The sequence below is a fragment of the Parus major genome, chromosome 14 (assembly GCF_001522545.3).
Source record: "Parus major isolate Abel chromosome 14, Parus_major1.1, whole genome shotgun sequence".
In the NCBI taxonomy this organism is placed as follows: domain Eukaryota; kingdom Metazoa; phylum Chordata; class Aves; order Passeriformes; family Paridae; genus Parus; species Parus major.
Window position 1 is genome coordinate 1,192,777 of NC_031783.1, and position 19,738 is coordinate 1,212,514.

The 19,738-nt window shown below is 55.7% G+C and overlaps 1 protein-coding gene across 2 annotated transcripts; it reads right to left on the reverse strand.

Moving 5' to 3' along the window:
* Window positions 1–1,643: 1,643 nt before the first annotated feature.
* On the reverse strand, window positions 1,644–19,273 carry PRR35 (proline rich 35). Of its 2 annotated transcripts, none has more exons than XM_015643314.3 (3): window positions 19,067–19,273; window positions 6,420–8,128; window positions 1,644–5,403 (listed from the first exon to the last, which is right to left on the reverse strand). In XM_015643314.3, exons 1-3 carry the CDS (start codon window positions 19,271–19,273, stop codon window positions 4,473–4,475), a joined length of 2,847 nt encoding a protein of 948 aa, XP_015498800.2. In that variant the 3' UTR covers window positions 1,644–4,472. The 2 variants fall into 2 exon arrangements, with proteins under 2 accessions (XP_015498800.2, XP_015498802.1); XM_015643316.3 differs by having other exon boundaries at window positions 6,420–8,066; window positions 19,067–19,269.
* Between the last annotated feature and the right edge of the window lie 465 nt (window positions 19,274–19,738).

The following is a 19,738-nucleotide window of genomic DNA, read 5'->3' on the forward strand; positions in this document are numbered from 1 at the left end:
TCTCTCCCCTTGCTGTTGGCCCTGGCAGGGCACCCAGCCAGAGCTCACAGTCACACCACTGTGGCTGGAAAATGGGTTGGGGATGCAGCAAACCCACCCTCCGTGTCCTCCACTCCCAGCTTCCCTGGGGCCACGTCCTTGTGCCAATGGGATGGGGAGCATAACAACCTCCTCTTTTACAATGAGCCTTGGAATCTGGTTCCTTCTACTGCCTTGCCTGAGATAAGCCTTCCCTCAGGGTTTGTTTATTAGGAAACTTCCCTCCCTCCCAATCCCTGAGCTCTCCATTGCTCTTGAAGCTGGAGGAGAAGGAATACTTGAGCAGGAGCAGCTGTACCCACCTGGGGTTAGAAACCCATAAAAGTTGTGCAGCTCCATTGACCAGGAGCTGCTGGGATCTGAGCTGTGACCCCATATTCCCCCAGCCCAAGGAGCAGGGGAGGGATTTGGCTGGGTCCTCCACCCGTTGATTGGGAATGGGCTTGGATGGCAGGAAGATGGGGGGGACATGCAAGTAGGGGGAGTGTGGTCAACCATGGCCAAGAACGATGTTTATCGAGGGCCTTCATGTAAAGGGTGGGTAATGGCTCACTATCAGATGCCTTTAGGGTGACCAAATAGCCGTGTAATAGGTCCTGTGCTGGAGTGGGCTGAGGGCCCTGGGGGTGCAGATTGCAGCCTGGATAAGCCACCCAGTAGTTCAACTCCCATCCATTATTCAAATGTAAGGGTAAATGCTTTCATCTTTTCAACTGGAATGGTGCCACCAGCTCAGCCACCTCCCTGCTGGTCTGCAGGCAAGAGTCCCTGGGGAGGGACAGCCATGGCAGGGCAGAGAGGGGAGCCATCCCCTCTGTGGGGGTACTGCCAGCACCCCTGGGGACATGGTGCAAAGGCTGATGGACAGGGTGGAACTGGGGGTGCAGGATATGACCCCGCACCCTCTCTCTGCTCTTCCCTGCACCAGACCTCATGATCTGGTGTTGTGGTCCCAAAGTTCACCCATGGTAGATTGTAAAGGATATGGAAAGAAAAGGCCATGTGTGTGTGCAGGGACTTCTGCAGGAGCAAGTAGTGTTGTGATAGGACAAGGGGAATGACTTCAAACTGAAAGAGAGTAGGTTTAGACCACTGGTTAGAAAGAAGTCCTTCCCTGTCATCCAGAGAAGCTGGGCACAGGTTGGCCCATCCCTGGAAGTGTCCAAGGCCAGGTTGGATGGGGCTTGGAGCAACCTGGGATAGTGGAAGGGTGTCCCTGTTCATGGCAGGGGATGAAAGGAGATAAGGTTTAAGGTTCCTTCTGACTCAAACTATTCTGGAATTCTGGGATTCTATGAATTAGGACACTCATGGCTTCTGTGAGAACATATCTCAGCCTGACTTCTGCTGTCAGACACAGTGGGCAGCCCCTCTCCCCAGCACAGGACAAGCCAGTGGGATCTCGTTGATATAGCAGAATGAAAGAGCCAAAGCCCACCCACGTAAACACAGACCACATTCAGCCAATGTCAACATCTGGCCACATCCACACTTGTCAACATGCCAACATCTGGCTCACTTGGCACCTCAAAAACAGACCCTCTGTGATTGGAACTGTTATATGAGACTGCTGCAGGATCCGGCCAGAGCAGGCAGAACTCCCAGGAAAGAACAAAGCAGCTGCCAGCAACTCCCACTGGAGGTTTTCCCTTTAATGGTTTGGTTTTTGTTTTGTACATTCGTAAAACTGTGAACAATAAATACTGTGTGATCGGCCCCCACTTGCACTTGCCCCCCCAGCCTTCTGCAGAGGTGAGGGACACAGTGAGTGACACAGGGAGGGCTGCTCTACTCTTCGGAGGTGCCCAGCTCACAGCATGGCAACATCCCAGCTCTGGCAGCAGGATGGAGTCAGGGTCTGGGGACAGAGAGGTGACAGTGTGCAGGCAACATCTCAGCTGAAAAAGGGTGAAAGGCAGCACTGCCTGGTGGTCTGGACATGGATCTCCTGCTGAAGCTCAGGGCTGGTGGTCCCAGAGCTCAGCTATCCCTCTGGTGTCCTGGACCTCTGAGGTGCCCATGTTCAGATGGGGATCTGTTAAAAAATATGGGATGATGCTTGGAACTGGGAGGAGACGTGGTTTCCAGGTAGACAGAGGTACCTACATGACTTGTTCCTCAGAGGAGGTAAAGGCTGGATGGGCAGGGAAGGATGCAATGGGAAAATGAGACCCCGATTTCCTGGCTGTGCCTGTGGGTTTCCTGCTGTGATTGGGTGGAGGTGCAGGCATGGAAGAAGGGATGGTGAGGGGAAAGAGTAGGAAGCCCTGAGATATGGGAACAGGGAGGTGCTGGCAGGGTGGGTATGGGCTGCCAGGGCAGTGAGGGAGCTGGGGAGAGGTGACAACAGGCCATGGGGTGACAGAGGGGCACAGGATGGCAGAAGAGACTGGAGGGAGACTGGGAGGCTGTTAGGGGAGGGTGATGTGAACAAGGTGCTTGAAATGGAGGGTCTGCTGTGCTGATGGTGTTCTGGCATCCAGAGATGACAACACGGTTCACACCTAGCAATGCCACCTCCCTGTGCTCTGGGACTGCAGAACTTCCACCTAGGTTCTGGGGTCTGTTCTGGTGGGCTCTTCCCACCTTCCTTTGTGGGACCAAGGCCATGCTGGGAAGCAGCAGGACATGGCCCATCAGGAAGATCTGGAGCTGGCTCAAGAGGGCTACATGAATGCTGAGCTGAGCATTTCTCCTAAATGTCCTCCTCCTCCCCTCTCCAGAGAGAAGGGACCAATAACCCCACAAGGTCCTGTGCTCTAAGCAAATTCTTGCAGTGAGAAATAAACCTCTTTGATGACATGGAAGCTTTGTCCAGAGAGAAATCAGGTGAGAAGAGACAATTCTTCATGTTGTCTGGGTCCAATCACAGCACCCAAGAGTCCCAGGTCCCACCTGGGGCCTTGCCTTCTTCAGCCACCACAGTGGAATTGTCCTCTTTGGGCCCAGAGTGTGTAAAGCTCCTGGGATACCCTGTGTACATCCCTTATTTGTGGCTTTGCCACTGTCCTCTTTGTCCTGCCTTCCTGGCCCCCCTCCCAGCACGTCTCATTTCAAGGAACAAGCCACCAAGCTGGCTGAAGGCCCTGGGTGCAAACAGAACACTCCACCATGTCCTGGAATACAAACTGCGGATGGGAGAGGAACCCCATCCACACAGGAGGCTTTTCCAGGAGACCACTACAGGGAGGGACTCCAAAAGTTCCAAGCATGAGGGCATCCTGAGCCAGAACAGATGTTTCTCAGAAGGGACAGGGGGACAGGGATGTGTGACTGCCCTGCAGTGGGTACCAGTCTGCCCAGCAGAGTCAGGAGCCCCCAGTGAGCACAAGGAGAATGTGGCCTTTTGGGAAGGCCAGTGCTGATCCCACAAGCAGCAGGCACCTGCCTGGGTGGTTTGATTGCCAGTGTTCTGGCTCAGGGGTGGTTGCTCAGCATTGTTCCAGCTTGGGACAGGCCAAGTTTGTCCCTTCACTGTTGTTTTGGGAGTTTGTGTCCCTTGAGCTCTGTAGTTCACAGCAGCATCCTCTCACCCATTTTGCTGTCCACTGTGCCAGTGTTTGGGGGATTAGGACTGGCAGGAGCTCCTGGGAGCTGAACTCTGCAGGATTTGGGGCTTGGTGAGGAACATGCATCACATCTACATGGGGAGAGAGGGAGGGAAGGTCCTTTCTGTGTGAAGGCAAAAGGAGGACCAGGACACCAGGCGGTCAGTGGACAGGAACAAGTCCCTGCAGCCCAGCATTCCCTACACATGGCAAATGGCCCAGGTAAGAGAGTTCAGGACCAGGCGTGGAGCTGGCAAGGTGGGTCCTGTGTTGCACTTGTCATTGTGATTGGCAGGATGTTCTTGTCCCCACAGTGCAGAGAACTCTTGGCCTCTGGGTCAGTCCGGCTGGGCATCTGGTTCCTGGCTGTGACTCTCCAGCCTCCCTGGGACAAAACCACTGTGTCTTTGCTCTGTACAAGGTGACAGCCATGGTCTGCTTGAGCACAGCCTGGACCAAGGCTTGGCCCTCTGTAGTCCCTCCCCTGTCCACAGATTATGGGAACTGGGTTGAAAATGTCCCTGAGTGTCCCTGATGAGAGGGCTGGGTGAGTCTTTTGATGAAAGCTTGGTGCTTTTGGCAGTTTTCTCTTGGTGCCTGCTGGTGACTCCCCTTTTGAAGGGAGTTCCAGGACTGGGGTGCTGAGGCTGGGAGCATGCAGAGCCCAGCAGCACTGTCCGTGACACATTGGGGACCACAGGGACTGGATTTTTACACCTGATGGATTCAGCAGGGGGAGCTGCTGGAGCCCCACACAATGTGGTCCCAGCCAGGCAACGGTGCAGCTTTCATCCATGGCACAGAGGAGGAGTGGAGAGGTGGGACATTGGGAAGGTGAAGCATGAGGCGGTCAGTGAGATCCAGGAACTTCTGAGCAAGGTGGGCTTAGGGGTCAGCATGCAGAGGGCTGTGGACACACACGGCATCGGTGTCGCTGGGGAGGCTGCAGGACAGGGAGCGCTGCATGGCCCGGCAGCCCAGGGGCCCATCCTCAGCGCTGCCGGGGAGCTGCGGGCCCTGCGTGCTGCTGGATCTGCCATCGGAGCAGAGCAGGACGCTGGAGTCTGCCTCGCACTTGGTGGTCCGGCTGTAGTAGGGCTCCATGACGTGGCGCAGCTCCAGGGGCACCGTGAGGGGCAGCACCTCCGCCTTGATCACAGCACCCAGAGGGGCCTCGGAGGAGGCCGCCCGCAGGCTCTCGGAGCGGCTCATCTTGATCAGCAGGTCAATGGTTTTGTTCTCAGCATCGAGGAGGCAGTTGGGCAGCCCCTCCCCATCTCCAGCCTCCCCGCTGGCCGGACATTTGCTGAGGAGCCCTTGGTCTTTGCCGTGAAGCTTCTCATTTCCCAGGCTCACGTTGCAGGGCTCCTTCTTGGCGTGCTGGACCTTCTCCAAACCTTCCGAGGATCTCTTCACTGACAGGTCCAGTGGCCCCTCGTGGGGTTTGGTGGCTTTCTCCAGCGCCTGGTGGATGTGGTAGAGCTCCCTTCGGATTTTGACCAGCTGGTCCCTCAGCTCTTTTTGCCCAGGGGTGTCCTCCTTTGCCAGGTCAGACAGTTTCTTCTCCACCTCTTGGTACTCCTCCAACGTTTTGGACAGGTCCCCGATAAGCACGGTTGTGGCCTCAGAACCTGTCATAGCAGAAGTCTCTTGGAGTCTGCTCTGCTTGCAGAGGCCATGGTCCAGGGCAGCACCCACAGAGGGAAGGACTTTGCTGTCATTGCCCCTCTCTGGTTCCTCAGGCTGGCCTGTAAGGACATCTGAGTGCCAGTGGTCCAGGGCTGTGGAGATGTAACCAGAGTTGGCCCTTGAACCACTGCAGAGAAGAAGTGGATACAATTAGCAGGGAAAAAGACAGGAAAATCCTCACACTTATGTCCAGGGCCAGCATTACCAGATTTAGCAGGTTTCCTCCACTGGCTGCTGCCAGCCTGAGACCCTTCCAGGAGGGGCTTTGGTCAGAGCAGGCAGAGCCCTGGCTGGACCTGCTCCTGGCACTGTTCTCCCAGAGGAGGATGGATCCTGACACACATTATTTCATGGCACTGACAAAGGGAGAGGCCAGTCTGGGGAGATGGTGCTGATCCCACCCCAGCTAGCCAAGCCTGGATCCCCCCTCTTCCTGGAGCACTGGGGAATGTTAATGGCAATGGCCATCCCACAGTCCTGAAAGCCCAATTGCAGGGAATCTGTCCAGCCAGCCTGGGAGCATGGAAAGGGCACAGAGATCTTCTCCAGAGAATCCTCCTCTGGGTGTCAAGGCAGTGGGTTTACTGTGACATTTTTCTTGGAGCCACAGCTGGACTTTCACAACCAGGGGAGGAACTGAAATTCTGTTTAAAGGAGCTGTGCACATTTCTAGCCCCAGGTAAAAGGAAATGTTTGGGAATGTGGCCCTCCTTCTGGGCTTTGAAACCAGAAGGTGAATCAAAGGAATGCAAATGTGTATGTTTAAAAATAGACAACGATTGTTCCAGCAAACCTGGGATATCTGGGGACACAAGAGGTCCCTCCTTCCTGGTGCCTGGGGAGCACAGGTCCACCTCACACAGACACCACATCACCTCTGGCCCCATGTGGATCAGGGGAAGTCAAGGGACAGCAAGTGTGACATAGCCCAAGTGCTTGGATGCTTGGGAGCTTTTGAGGCCCTGAAGTGCAGGGAGCTGTGCTTGGGTGGGCACCGGTGTGGACCACCAACCTGAAGAGTGCTCAGCTCCCTGGGCTCATTCCATGGATTAGTGGTGGGGGGAACACAGAAACAACAGGATATGGAGATAAACAATGTCAACCTGAAGCGAGGAAGAGGCAGAGAGATCTCAGGCACCTTACCTGCTCGGGTAGCTGAGCTTCCCAGGCATCATCCTTTCGGGTCCTATCAAATCCAGCCCATTGGCAGGGAACTTCCTCTTCAGTGGGTTTCCTGGAGGGCTGCTGGTCTCCAGACAGGTCACCACTGGCAGCTCTGTCTTCCTGACACTGCTGTGAGTGAAAGTGCCATCCTTCATCCCCACCACAGTTTGGTAGATGTCAGTGGCTGACTTCTTGCGTAGGTTGCTGAGACCCAAAGCTGGGTTGCTCTCCTTCTCTTGGGATAGCCATTTCTCCTCTTCTTCCTGGCCAAGCATGGCAGAGTGGCCAAGCTCAGAGCCTGGCTCCTCCCGGACACCTTTGGACCACGGAAAACCTGTTTTCAGCATGGGAACTTTGAGCAGCCCGGGTTTGTTTGGCTCACTGGAAGGTTTGGTTTGGGGTGGCGTGGGCATGACTGAGCCCACCAGCTGCTGGGGGTCTGGCTTGCTGGAGGACATCTTGCTCTCTGTGGAGCCGAAGGTGTGCTCGAAGAGCAGGGGGTAGTAGAAGCGGGGTAGGAAGGCTGAACGCTCAGGGCTCTGCAGAGGCTGGAAGTGGGAGGCATGGGGGTGCATCAGCTGGGCTGTGGAGGCCAGGAAGGGCAGCTGAGCCAAGTGAGGGTGTGTTGTCGTGCTGTTGGCCATGGTGGGACTCAGGTAGGAGAAGAGACTGGGGTTCAAAGGGTAGTTAATCCCCAGCAGTGAGAGGTTCAGGCCCTGGGGTTCGTGGTAGTCACTGTAGGCTGGAGGAGGGTAGCATGGGATGATGTTGCTGTCGGTACAAGGTGGGGAGACCTCAGGTGTGTTCCTCCTTTGCCCATTTGCCACCAGTTTCCACTGTTCCATCAAGATCCCACCGCTGGCCAGGCATTTCTTTGGCACTTTGCACTGCTTTGGCTTTGCATCTAGGTCAGGGGAGGCCATTTCCCTGCTCTTCATGACATGGTTCTTGAGGGAGAAGACATCTGTGATGATGAAGTCGGGCTCCACCTCCTTGCAAGGCTTGTTGTCCCTCTTGTTCTTGAAGCCAAAGACCAAAGTGTTCACTTCTGGTTCAGCTGGGTCACCTTGACAACCTGGCTCTTCGTTTCTCTCTTTCTTCTCCCCTGCATCCATCTCCCTAAGCAGACCAGCAACATCTTCCTCCTCCTCCTGGAACTGGCCACCTTCCTCACCAGCCCCTTCAGCAGGCAGGATCTCCACCCCTGTCATCGGCTTCTCCTCATGGCCATCCCTGCTGGGGACCTGCTTGGCCCGGACGGAGCCTGCTGGGGTGGCCGAGGAGTCGCAGGTGTCCTGCTCGTCCCGCCGCCCGCGCAGGCGGGAGCTCTCCGTGTGCAGCAGCCGCAGCTCCGGGTGGAGAAGGTTGCCCTTCTTGTAGGGCCAGTCAGACTCGATGAGGAGGGACAGGGAGTTCTTGCACAGGCTGTACTTCATGTGGTTGTAGAGGTGAGACTTCTCCATGCAGGTGAAGGGACACTGGAAGCATTTGTAATTGTAGGGTTTGCCCCATGGCCTCGGGATGTAGTGAGGCTTCTTTGGCTTCCTCTCCTTGTGCTTGTAGACTGAGGTCAGCTTGCAGCCCCCGTCGTCCTTGGACATGGTGGAGACTGCCTGGAGATGGATCCTGGTGGGAATGGAGGGGCACAGCAGATGAATCTTCCCACGCTTGTCTGGGAAGCACAGTCCCTAGAAGAGGGACAGCATGGAGGTGGTGAGCCTGCAGCCCCCAGGGAGATGGCTCTGCTCCGTGGGCACCTCCTGGTCCCAGAGACTGGAGCCCCAGAGACTGGAGCTTCTGAGACCTCAGTATGGAGCTCCCAGTTTGAGATTTAAACCCAGGACAGCAGAGGAATTTTTGCCCAAACCCTGCAGGTATGCCTGTGTACACTGATCCCATTATCGACCCTCTTCTCTCAAACCACCCCAGAGGAAAAGGAAAACAAACACTATTAAAGGCGTTGGAGCTAAACCACCTCAAAGTGACATTGAGGTGTCCAGGTGACCTGCCTGGCCAGCCAGAGCCTCTCTGGGGCAGCCCCAGCCCAGCTCAGGGACCATTTCCCTGCTGAGGGCAGGGGATAAAAGAGAAAAGAGTCAGAAGCCCCAGTACCATGCTGCTCACGGACTCATTTGGCTTTGCCATCTCCTGGGGTATGGCAGTGCCAGAGCCTACCAAGGTGTTCCATGTGGATGTGTGATCCAGTGCAAAGAGGGCAGTGGGATGGATGAACTGAATGGGAGAGGCTGCAGACTGACAGCCTGTAACCTGCTGTTAAAGCTGCTGGAAAAGCAGTCCAGCCTCCCTGGCCCCGTGGGACTGATACCATCCTGTGACAGAACAGGGATAATCTGGCCTGGAAAACCAATTCAAGCTAAACTACACATTCCCCACTCCCAGGTGGTGCCAGGATCAAAATGTCCAGGCGATATCCCTGCAGTACCCTGGCACTGGGCTTCCCTGGGGACAGCAGTGTCAAGCCTGTCCCACAGCCTGGCCCCCACCAGCTCTGAGATGGGCAGGAGGCCCAGCCCCCCCAGTCCTCATCTCACAGAGGAGCCAGACCTGCACAGGCACCACAGCCATGAAATTAAGCTCCTTCACAGATGGCCAAGCAGTCATGGGGCACCCAACACTGATGCAAATGCCTGTGACACCCCTCCAGATGCTGCTTTGCTTTGGAGGGACTTGCCAGCTTCTCCTGGGAAAAGAAGCAAATTTGAAGGCTCATTCCTGTGTGTCGGGTTCATTCTCAGGGGCCAAACCCTCTCCCCATGTATCAGGTCCCAGGGCAGAGCTCTGCCCCAGAAACCCTGCAGCCAGGCTGGTGTGGGAATGCAGAAAGGAGAAGCAGCTCCAGATTGGCACCAATTTGGCAGCTGGAGCCATTTGGGGAAAAAATCTGCTCCCTGGCTTCTGGGAAGAAGGAGACAAGATTTGGAAGATTGGAAGGGAAACAGCGTGTGTCTCTGCAGCTTTGGGCAGCAGGGTCAGGGAGTTGCCTGCGGGCAGACCCAGGCAGTGGCTCAAGAGCCTGACAGCCCCTGCAACGTGCCCTGCTCCCCAGTGGCCTGGAGTGTGCCTAGCCATAGCCCACATCCTTCTGCACATGGTCTGGGGGGCTTCCCTGAAGGGCTGGGGGACACCATTGCCTCTCCCAGGGCAGGGGGATCGGCACAGCAGTGCCAGGGGGCTGGGATCAGAGTGGGATGGGCAGGGAAGGGGCACCTGCAGCATCACCACACCAGAGGATGAGAGGATGGGTTGCCATGTGGCCCCATGATAGTGCCCACCTCCCACAGCTGGATGGCATTTCTGCTGCTCCCCTTGGTGAGCCCCCACCTTGGGGCTGAAGCCCTACAGCCCTGTGGTTTTTTCCCTGATCATCTTGTCCCGGTACACAGGGATGCTCTGGCTGCAGCCTGCAGTACCAGTGGCCCTGGGGACAGTCCCACCTGCCCCATGCCCAGGCTGTGGCTGTGCTGGGCTGAAGAGTGCTCCTGTGCTCTGGTTACCCACTCTCCTCACCACCTAGGGGCATCCCCTTCCCCTGGGAGCACGGTGAGAGCGTTTGTGTGATAAAATCACCTGCATTGAACCGTTTCAAATGTCTTTCTGAGGTTTGACATCAAACAGTGGATTATCTCCCACCTACCATGGGGATAGGGAATGAGCTGTAGTGTGGCTTTCCCAGGGGCAGGATGAGCTGCAGGCAGGGCTGGAGGACACCCCCCTGCATGCCCACGTTGTGGGCTGAGCTGGTAGTCGACCCTGCCACTAAGATCTGCTCATGCAGAAAATAGGCAAAAACGTCCCCTTGTAACGAACCCGCATCCCCTGGGATGTGGAGAGGAGCCCCGGGGGTGCAGCCCTGACCTGCAGCAGCCCAGGCTGATTTCTCCAATCACAATGGGATGTGCAGGCAGAGCTTGGGGCCTCCCACCTGCAGGTTCACCTCAGCACTCCCAGCCTGCCCGTGGGGACACGCTGGTCCTTCAGCCCTCAGCCACGCTGTGTGTGCGTCACGCCTGTGAGCTGTGACAGCTCCACACACGCTGCGCTCCCAGGGGAGCAGAAGGGATGCAGCAGCAGCTGGGCAGGATGGGGCCCCTCCGAGCATCACTCCCTGGCTCCAGCCACTGAGCCTGGGGTGCCCTGAGCATCCTGGACCTGCTTGTCCCTGGTCCCCTGCCCCGTGTCACCCTGCTAGAGGGCAAGAAACCAAGAGTGGTGGAGCGGGGAGCTGGGCGCCTCGGCCCCGCTGTGATGCACGTCGCCTGTTTGCAGGTCAGTTGAACAAACATTTGCTGTTTATATGCCAGAGGCAGATTAAATCTTTGCTGGAAGACTGGAACTGGTTGTTCCATTCTTGCACACCTGATCCTCCTCCTCCTCCAAGGCTGCTGCGCGAGCTGTTTGTTCCCCTCCTGTGCCCAGTGGTGCAGAGGATGGCAGAGAGATGTCCCGTGTAGGGACAGGCAGCTTGGCTGCTTCCACATCCTTAACGCTGCAGAGAGGAACAGCAAGGGAGAAAGACCAAAAAGAAAGAATGGGAGAGAGTGGGGAAGTGCCCTGCGTGTGAGCCAGGCAGGCTCCGGCAGAGTGGAGACATCCCCCGAGCCGGCTCAGGCCCTGCAGAGCCGGGAGACAGGCGTTGTGGCTCCTGGTTGCTGAGCAGTTCCCGCACCAGCAGATCTTCGTGGTCTGCTGAGTCTCTCTCTGCCACAACACATTATTTCCAGTGGGCTGTCAGCTGCGGCGGTGGGGGCCGTGCCTGGGGGCAGGGACCGCGCACCTGTGCCTGGGAATTGCAGCATCCCCGCTCTCCTCCCCGGGACTGCCGAGGGGAGAGGGGCACGCTCCGATGGAGGGAGCAGAGTGGCACGGGGAGAAGAAAGAGAAGGAGAGACAAAGGGAAGGAAGAAGAGAGAGATGCCCACGAAAGAGATCTGCAGTCCCTGGTGCTCCAGTACTTAAAGAATCCCAGCCTGGTCTTCAGGCACAGGTATGCAGGGAAGGACACAGCCATTGGGGCAGCTGAGCCACGGCACCTGAGCTCATGTCTCAAATAATGACCAAAACTCAATTTCCGTGATATAGGATGAGCATCTGCAGTACTGCTCCAATTTTCCTAACCCATCAGCCATCCCAGCAGCCCAGGTGCTGCTGAGTGCAGTACAAAGAATGCACATCCCTACTCTGAATCTGCAGGAGCTTCTGTGGAGGCTGTGGAAATGTTTAGCCCCTGAAGTTGCTGCAGCAGGGAGTTCTTGGCATACCACCCAGAGCTTCATCCTCCAGCTTGTGCCCACAAGTCTCATTGGATGGCCCCCCAATTCTTTGACTGATAGAAGCAGCAACCACGGTCCCTGTCCACCCTCCAGACACATGTTTCACCACCACACCCCTGCTTCACCATCTCCTTTCCAGTCTGAAGCTGGACACAGGGCCAAACCCTTCCAGATCCCATCCCCTTTCCTGAGCCTGCTCCTGGTGTGTGGCAGCCACTTGCAGGAGGGGGCTCAGTCCAGTGGGTTTCCTGTACCAATACAAACCCTCTCCACCTGTAGGTGGGCATGGCAACTTGCCCTGACGTGCTTTTGCAGACTCCCAAGAACTTTTCTGACTGGAACAAAGACCCCATCTCTCAAATTGATGTCCTTTCTTTGCTGCTGACCTCCAAGTGCTCCAGTGCTGACTGGGAGGCTGCCAAGGGAGCTGCAACGCTCCCATGGAAATTGGCTGCCCTCAACCTTTCCCAGATGGCTGTAGGACATGGCATGGAGAAATGTGCTCAAGAAAGGCACTGAAGTTCTTCCCCAATAAGTGCTGTTGTGATGAACCTCCTGCCTTGCACCTTGTCCTGTAGCTTAGGATTCCTGTGGTCTCTTACAAAGCTGGTCCTACCCTCCACAGGTGGGATTTCATTGCTATGAAATCCATGGTTGGCCCTGCACACCAAGCAACAACCTCAGGACAACCCTCCCCTGCTCCTACATCCACCAATTTCTTCCTTCCAGGCTGTCCAGGCCACTCATTTCCCAGGGCTCAGCATCACTCCGGGCTGTGTGGCCCTGGCGTTGCTGTTTGTCATGCAGGGATGCATTGCCCTGGTGACTCTGCCAGGATGGGACAGTGTGGAGCAGAAGGATGGCCCTTTGATGGGATCACACACCAACCCCACAAACCTTCCTGCTCCTGCCATTACCCGGCCTCTGCCTTTCTGGAAATTCCCGTGATGTTTTATCCCGTTTTCCGCCGAGCTGTGGCTGGAGCAGCCGGGCAGCTCCGCGGGAGGGGAGCGCTGGGGCCGGAGCCACTGATCAATGCAGAGCACTTTCCCTACACTGCACGCTTTTGCCGCAGGGGCCGCTCGCTTATTAGCGGCTATCGGGTCCCTTTTCCTTTTCATAGCCTGGAGTTGTGTGATTTGAGCTTTTAAGCGTTTATCGGAGCCGGGATGAAGGCAATTGGCCATGGCAAAGCGGCAGGCACCCGGCAAGAGGAGGGAAGCGTGGCGGGTGAGGCTGGGGGCTCTGCACCTCCCCAGCCTCACCCTGCACAGCCGCTTTGTGAGGGACTGTGTGAGCCCATCCCACCTCCTCTGGGTCCCTACATCAGCAGCTTTGAAACTATTCCCACCTCGAGCTGTGCCTTCCTCCAGCTTGATCTCAATTATTGCACCAAAATCTCTTCCCCAAACCACGTCTTCAGAAGAGCTGGGGTTTCCTGTCTCCTCCAGTCAATCTTTCCACGTCTGCTCACTCAGCACATCTTCATGTCCAGGGCCAGAGGTCAGGCCATGTCCTGTAGCTCAGTGTGGCTCTGCTGCTCAGAGGGTTCTTCATCACCAATTCTGTGTCTCCATATGTGGGCTCACCAAACCGTGTGCTTCACATCCCAGGGGCAAGACAAAGTCAGAGTCATGGTCTACAAATCTGACAACATTTGGATTCCCAGCCTTTGGGTTTCCAGTGTTTGGAGGGATCTGGAGTTTCTGGTTGGGGAAGCTTAGCTCTCTTCACAGGTCGATTTTGGTGAGACCCAAACCCCAGCCCAGACATGGGGTGAGTCCATCTTTGTGAGAATAGCTGCCTTTGGATGTGCAGGTTGTCTGGCATCTCCTGCCTGGCCTTGGGGTGTCCTTCAGCCAGATGATGAGCATAATACCTGTAGTCACAGCACCTCATTTTCACAGACCTCCCGCATTTTGGGTCAAATCTTCTCCCATTTTTGCACTTGTTCAAGAAGCGTTGCTATGTCTCTGACCTCTCCTCTAGCCTCCACCCACAAAAAGTTGGCCTGAAGGCTCTCTGTGGCAACCCCAACACCCCGTGAAAAGCATTCAGCCAAGTGGCAATGGGCTGGAGTCATCATCGTCTGCCTGTGACACTCACAGCACAACTCACAGCCTCCTTGAGAGATGAGATCAGGCCGTCACAGCCTCCAGGCTACTCTCCAGAGACGTGAGGGTCCTGCACCACAAAAGGGTTTCCTCCCACAGCCTTTCCTGCTGTGAACCCTTCAGGGGAAGAGGCAGGCTGGTGAGGAGATATAAGACTGTCTCTCCACATTATATCAACCACCGGCAAAGCTTCTGCCTCAGCCCCACTGTGGGAGCTTCCTACATCTTCCTCCACCTCCACTCTACCTGCTAATGGAGCCCCAGGAGACCACAGGCTCCCAGCCATGGAGTCAGCAACTCATTGGCAAAATGGTCTCCAAATTTGTGAAGACATCATCAGTGTCCAAATGGAAATGTGCAGCTGGATAGAGGGAAAAGTGTCTGTACAACTCAGGAGGATCAACAGTGTGGCTTTCACTCAGGGATGTGCAGAGGAGGTGGTGTCCAGGCTGGTGAGCATGGGAAGATTATGGACAGCTGGAGAGAACTTGGGGGGCTTAAGAAGTGTGTGCATCTGAAAGAGGAATGTAGGTCCAGCCATCCTTTGTGCTAAAGTCTGTGTCATGCCTGTAATGTGCAGGGCTTTCCTGTTTCCAGAAAAAAATCCATAGCTTCTTCCATTTTCTATGACCTCTGAAATTCCTTTCCCCACTTAAAAGTTTCTCCTTCTCCTGCTGGTGTGACAGCTGAGGATGGATCCCACACCTGTGACCATGTGCACTGGGAGGTTCCCTTTCAGCCTTCCATCTGGAGGACCCCTGGGGATGGTGGCAATCTCCAGGAGCCCTTTCTGGTCACAGGCACCCGTTGGCTCTGCTGTGGCACACCAGCAGCAGTTCATGACAGCAGTGTGGGGCTCAGCTCTGCTCTGATTACCAAAATCTGCTTCTCCCACCCACCACAGACCAAACCACATGAGTGTCCTCAGTGTAGGCACAGATGTTAGAGCATCTCTCTGCCCACGTGAGCACAGATCCCCAGCCTGGGTATGGACAAGATTCCACCTCCTCTGCCACCTCCCCTGCAAAGCAATCAGCTCTGCCATACACTGAGATGCATTTAATCACCCCTTGACCAACTCAAAGGCTCCCTGAGCCTCCCCAGACTTCTGCAGCCCAGTTCCTCATACTAGAAATGTTCTCCTCCACTTCCTTGGACAGCTCAGGTTCCATAAATGCCCTGGAAATGGGAATGATAAGAAAGGAAGGAGATCTACACTTTGCTTTTCCTGGCTTGGCAGAGCCCAGCTCTTTTTGTGTCCTCTAAGACACACCAAAGATGGCCAAAAGTTCCCGTATTGATACAGCCTTGTTCACACCCCGAGCTCTCTCCCACCTGCTGTTCTTGTGTCTGCTGCTCAGGTGTTCTGCTCCACCAAATCACTCTCCATCTTGCCACCAGAAGATGCACCTTCTTGCAGTTCAAACCCACCTGATATCCTCTGGGGACAGGAACCAGAAGTCTTCACCCCTCCTCTGCCCCCCTCCTGCCTTGCAGCCCAGCTCTCTCCTGCTCCTGGATGTGTCCACTGCTGAGTCCTCACTTGTGCTTTGCTACAGGAGAGGAGCTTCACACAAGGACATCCCAAGCATTTCTCTCACCCTTCCCTGTCTCCATTCTTCCTGCTATCTTCAGAGCCTTTCCCACCGTTTCCTCTCTTGGTCCAGCTCCTGCCAGTCAAGATTCTGGCTCTGCTCATGTCTTGGATGTGGCTCCTTTCCTGCAAAGCTGCTTTTTAGCCCATTTGCCAGGATATGCCCTTCTGCAGGGAGTTACTGCTCCCACTTTGCCATTCCCTTTCTCCAGGGAAAGGAGAACCTTGCACAGCCCATTGAGCCTGGCAGTCCAGCCAGGTTTTGACCCACCTTGTCTTTACATTTCCAGTTTGGCCATGAGGACACTGCAGGAGACATGTCAGGGGCCATGCTAAGGTCCCTTAAACATGATCCCTTTCTCTCCCTCCCCTGTTCCAGCAGCCAGTCCTTCCCTCACAGTGGGCAGTTTTGCTGCTCTGGCAAGATTTATCCCCAGTTAATTCACCCTGGCACCTTCTTGCCATCCTTGAAGATGGAAAGGACGTCAAGGAGGGCTCACAGAGACCAGGATTATGTCTGGCTCACTCTGGGTACTCACTGATGGGTCTGAGCCGTGTGTGCTGCAGGGCCAGGGGCCATTGTGTCCCTGCAAGGACCTCTGCACATCTCAGCAGAGACTGGGGTGGAGCTAGCAGGACCCACAGTTGGCCCTCTTGGGGCTTTCTCACTTGGCTCAGTGTCCCCAGGGGCTTGCAAAGCAGAACATTGCTGGTGGCAGCCACCCAGCCCTCATTTGGGATCACCTTACACAGCCAAAGAACTTTGCTGAGTACACCCTCAGCATACAGACCTGCTAGCAGACACACTCAGTCTGTCTCCCTCCTGATGGACTCTCCTGCCAGCTCAGGTAGGCAGGGGAGGGCAGGAAAGGGGACCCCAGGTCACAGGGCACAGACTTCATGCACAGCACACCCCTTCATTTTCCTGGCTGCGATTCTGCTCTCCCAGGGTAATCCCCAAAGATCCTCCCTCCCCTAAGTCACAGGACAGGTCCCTTTTTAGCCAAAACATGGCCAAATGGGGCCATGATTTCAAACACTCCTAGAAAAGGGGGGCTGTTGCAATGCTGGGGCCCCACCCAGGAGGACGTGGGTTTATCCCTGCTCTTGCCTGCCAGCTCCCAGCACTGGCTCCAGCAATCTGGAGCAGCATTTGGAGGCAGCAATGGATGGAGCCATTTAAATCATGACAAGGTCTAACCAGCCACCAAGGAATTGATGAAGGACTCGGTGTGTTTAAGGTTAAAGCCAAAAAATAAGCTTGAGAGTGGGGGCTTGATATGCTGTTCTGGCAGTGACACTGGTGCAGTTTTGTGACCACATCCATTAAATCCAGCCCGCTTTAAAACCCATTTAGAAATGGTCCTAAGTAGGAATATTCCCTGCTTCTCCCTCCCTATCCTTAGGGGAGCACAAACAATTCCACCTGCTAAATAAAAATTTAAAGGGGAAATGGTCCAAGGCTGTTTGGGAGAGCAGGGGAATTGTAGAGCACAAAAGCTGGCTGGGATGGACTCCAGAGAATGTGGAGGAGCTCTTCCAGGCAGAAGCCTTCTCCCAGGGATGGGACACCCTGACATAGCACCAGCACACGAGGACACCCATAAAGCCTTCAGGAGAGGAACTCAGATCGTTCCTGGGGAATACCCAGCAGAGAGGAGGGGGGAGGCTGTTCCACAGGGAACATCACGCAGCACATCACACCCTGAGCACATCACACCTCTTTGCAGCCTCTTTGCAGGCAGATTTCTCTCCAAAATACATTTTCATTCGTATTTATTATTATTATAATTATTGGTATTGGTATTGGTATTATTACCATGTTTATTCAGGAAGCTCTGCAGTGCTGTGGGCTGACCTGTGGGCAGCAGGCACCTCTCTACTCTCTGCCTGGTACTTGGGGATAGTGTTTGGTTGGGCTTTTCATGCAGATCAAGGGTGGTGCTGCCTTTTGGGATCCTCCCTGTGCTTCCAGCTGCATTACACCCCAAAAATGGGCTGAGCTGCTCAGCCCCTGGCCCGGCCGTGGGCAGTGCCTGGGCTGCAGCGTGGGGACAGGAGCCGAGGGATGCTGCTGGAACTGCGGCGGGCAGGGAGCACTTGGCCACCAAATTGCCCAGCGAGGTCTGTGCTGGCCAAGGGATGACCAGGAGGAGTAACAAGGGCCCGAGGCACAGCCACCGGGAGGAGACAGGGATGTTATTAGCTGGTGCAGGATGCAGCTCGTTAACCTGTGCTGTGCCGCAAGACGAGGTGTAGTGGCCGTGCAGCCGCATTCCTGCGGGTCCCGGGAGCCCGCACGCTGCCGGCAGCAGCCGCTGTGACAGTCCCCGGGATGCCGGTGCAGGAGGGGGCTCTGTCAGCATCCCCCTTCCAAACCGGGGTTCCCCCCACTGCCTCTGGGTACAGCAGCGCTCTGAAATTCCTTGGGATCTCCAGGAAAGAGTGAGAAGACCTAAGGGAATGAGAGGTGACACATCCACAACCTCCTCTCCCAGATTTTCACCGAGGGGAGCCCAAATCCTCGCCATGGAGGAGTGAGAGCAGGGCAGCAGCATCCAGTGGGCGCCAGAAACTTCTCCTGTGCCAGCCCCAGGATTTGCCACCACCCTGGTGCACTGCTGGGCCTCACTGACCTGATTTCCTTACCTTTTTTCAAGAAGCCCCTGACTGCTGTGAACTGTTCCTTGTTATGTGACCTTTTGATTTAATTGCCAAAATTTCTACAAACACGCATTCCCTGGCGTGAGGAAGTATATTCCTAGTTGACACCATTAAGCATCTCAGTAACTCACCTCCTCTGGCAATTCAGCAGCTCAGTTTAGTTTTCACTTCCTTTAAGAAGGATTTAGAGGGGAAAAAAATATGGATAACAAGCACAGTACTGTCTTACTGTTAAATTTCCCCCTTCCCCTGGTTTGTATTTTTTCACAATTGCAGATACTCATCACATCTCTGAACCTGCAGAAAACCATTGATCTTTCTGATTATTACCCAAATTAAAATTAACCTGCCCTCCGTGTCCTCCCAGGCTGGTTCCCTTTTCCTGATGTATCTTTTCATTTTTCAGTGGGGAAACAAGTCAGACCTCTGCAGCCACCACACGGTCACGGGGAAATCATCCAAAATCCTCCACAAACTTTCTATTGTCAGGGACTCGCGTGAGCAGATCCCCGGTGAAGGCAGTCGGGTGTGTCATTAGGAGAGCAACCCAAGCAGAAAGGCCCCATATGACCTCCCCGGTGCCGAGTGCCTTTAATAATCAGGAGTTACACGGCTCGCAAAGAGAGCGGGATCAAAGAGCATCACTCGGGAGCAGCCGGCTCCCTGCTCCCGGCGGGTTTGCACATCCCCGCTCCGGGTACCGGATCCGCTCCCGGCAGAGCTCTGCCTGTGGCGTGGCACAGGGCTTCCCTGGGCACCGCCAGACGCGTGGAAATTTATTTGGGAGAGTGCAAAACTGGCAGGAGCGGGCAGCTTTTAACAGGGGATTGTTTTCCGCTCCAGGTCCGCAGTGGGTTTTGTTCCCTGCCCGGACCCACAGTGAGTCCCTCTGCTGCCTCCAGCTCCTTCCACCCTCCGCGCACCCCATCCCTCCCCAAAACAGATTGAAATGTCAGGACTTACAGCTCGGCCCCCGTCCCGGCTGGGTCCCTGCTCAGGGCCGGGAGGCTGCGGGAGCGGGGCGAGGGCTGTTCCCCCCGTCTGGCACCCAGCGTCCCCAAACCCCGCCGAGGCGGGGGCAGGTGATGTCCGAAGCCACTCCTGAGCATTTACAGGGTTGTTTGCAGGAAACATCAAACTCGGGAACAGAAGCGCCAACCCAGGAGTCATCGCCCCCCCTCTCCGTCCCTCCCCACCCTCTTGCTTGGTCTCATTTGTACCGATTTGCCCCGCAGGCTTCGCGCTGATTTGCCGTGTCCCTGGCAGGGCTTCGACCGGGGAGGGGGAGCGGGAGCCAGACGGGGAGCGGATCGGGGGGAGCAGCCACGGGGAGGGTGGTGGGGACCAACAGGAGCCTGGCTTGCCAAAAGCAGTTCAGACCTAGAAAAAGCTTTAATGTGCACAGACGGAGCAGGCTGGGAGCAAAACCAGCTGGGCTGGAAGAGAACGTGCTCGGCGAGAGGCTGGTTTGGGGCTGGGTGCGTGCGTGGCTCCGGGCTGGCTCCTTGCTCCAGCCCTCAGCTCCCGGAGGGAAGGCAGAGAAGGGAGGGGAAGGTTACATGTGAAAACTCCCCTTCCAACATCAACTTTCCCTATCGACCAGTGATTCGCAGGATGCCAGCCTGGTTTTCTCCG

Bases quoted from the DNA above. Each gene is read 5' to 3' on its own strand.
- PRR35 (XM_015643314.3), bottom strand. From the start codon at position 19,273: ATGACTCCTGGGTTGGCGCTTCTGTTCCCGAGTTTGATGTTTCCTGCA. The intron at 8,129-19,066 runs GTAAGTCCTGAC...TCCCTCTTCTAG, and splicing joins GCCGGGACGGGGGCCGAGCT to GGACTGTGCTTCCCAGACAA. The intron at 5,404-6,419 runs GTAAGGTGCCTG...TCTTCTCTGCAG, and splicing joins AAGCTCAGCTACCCGAGCAG to TGGTTCAAGGGCCAACTCTG.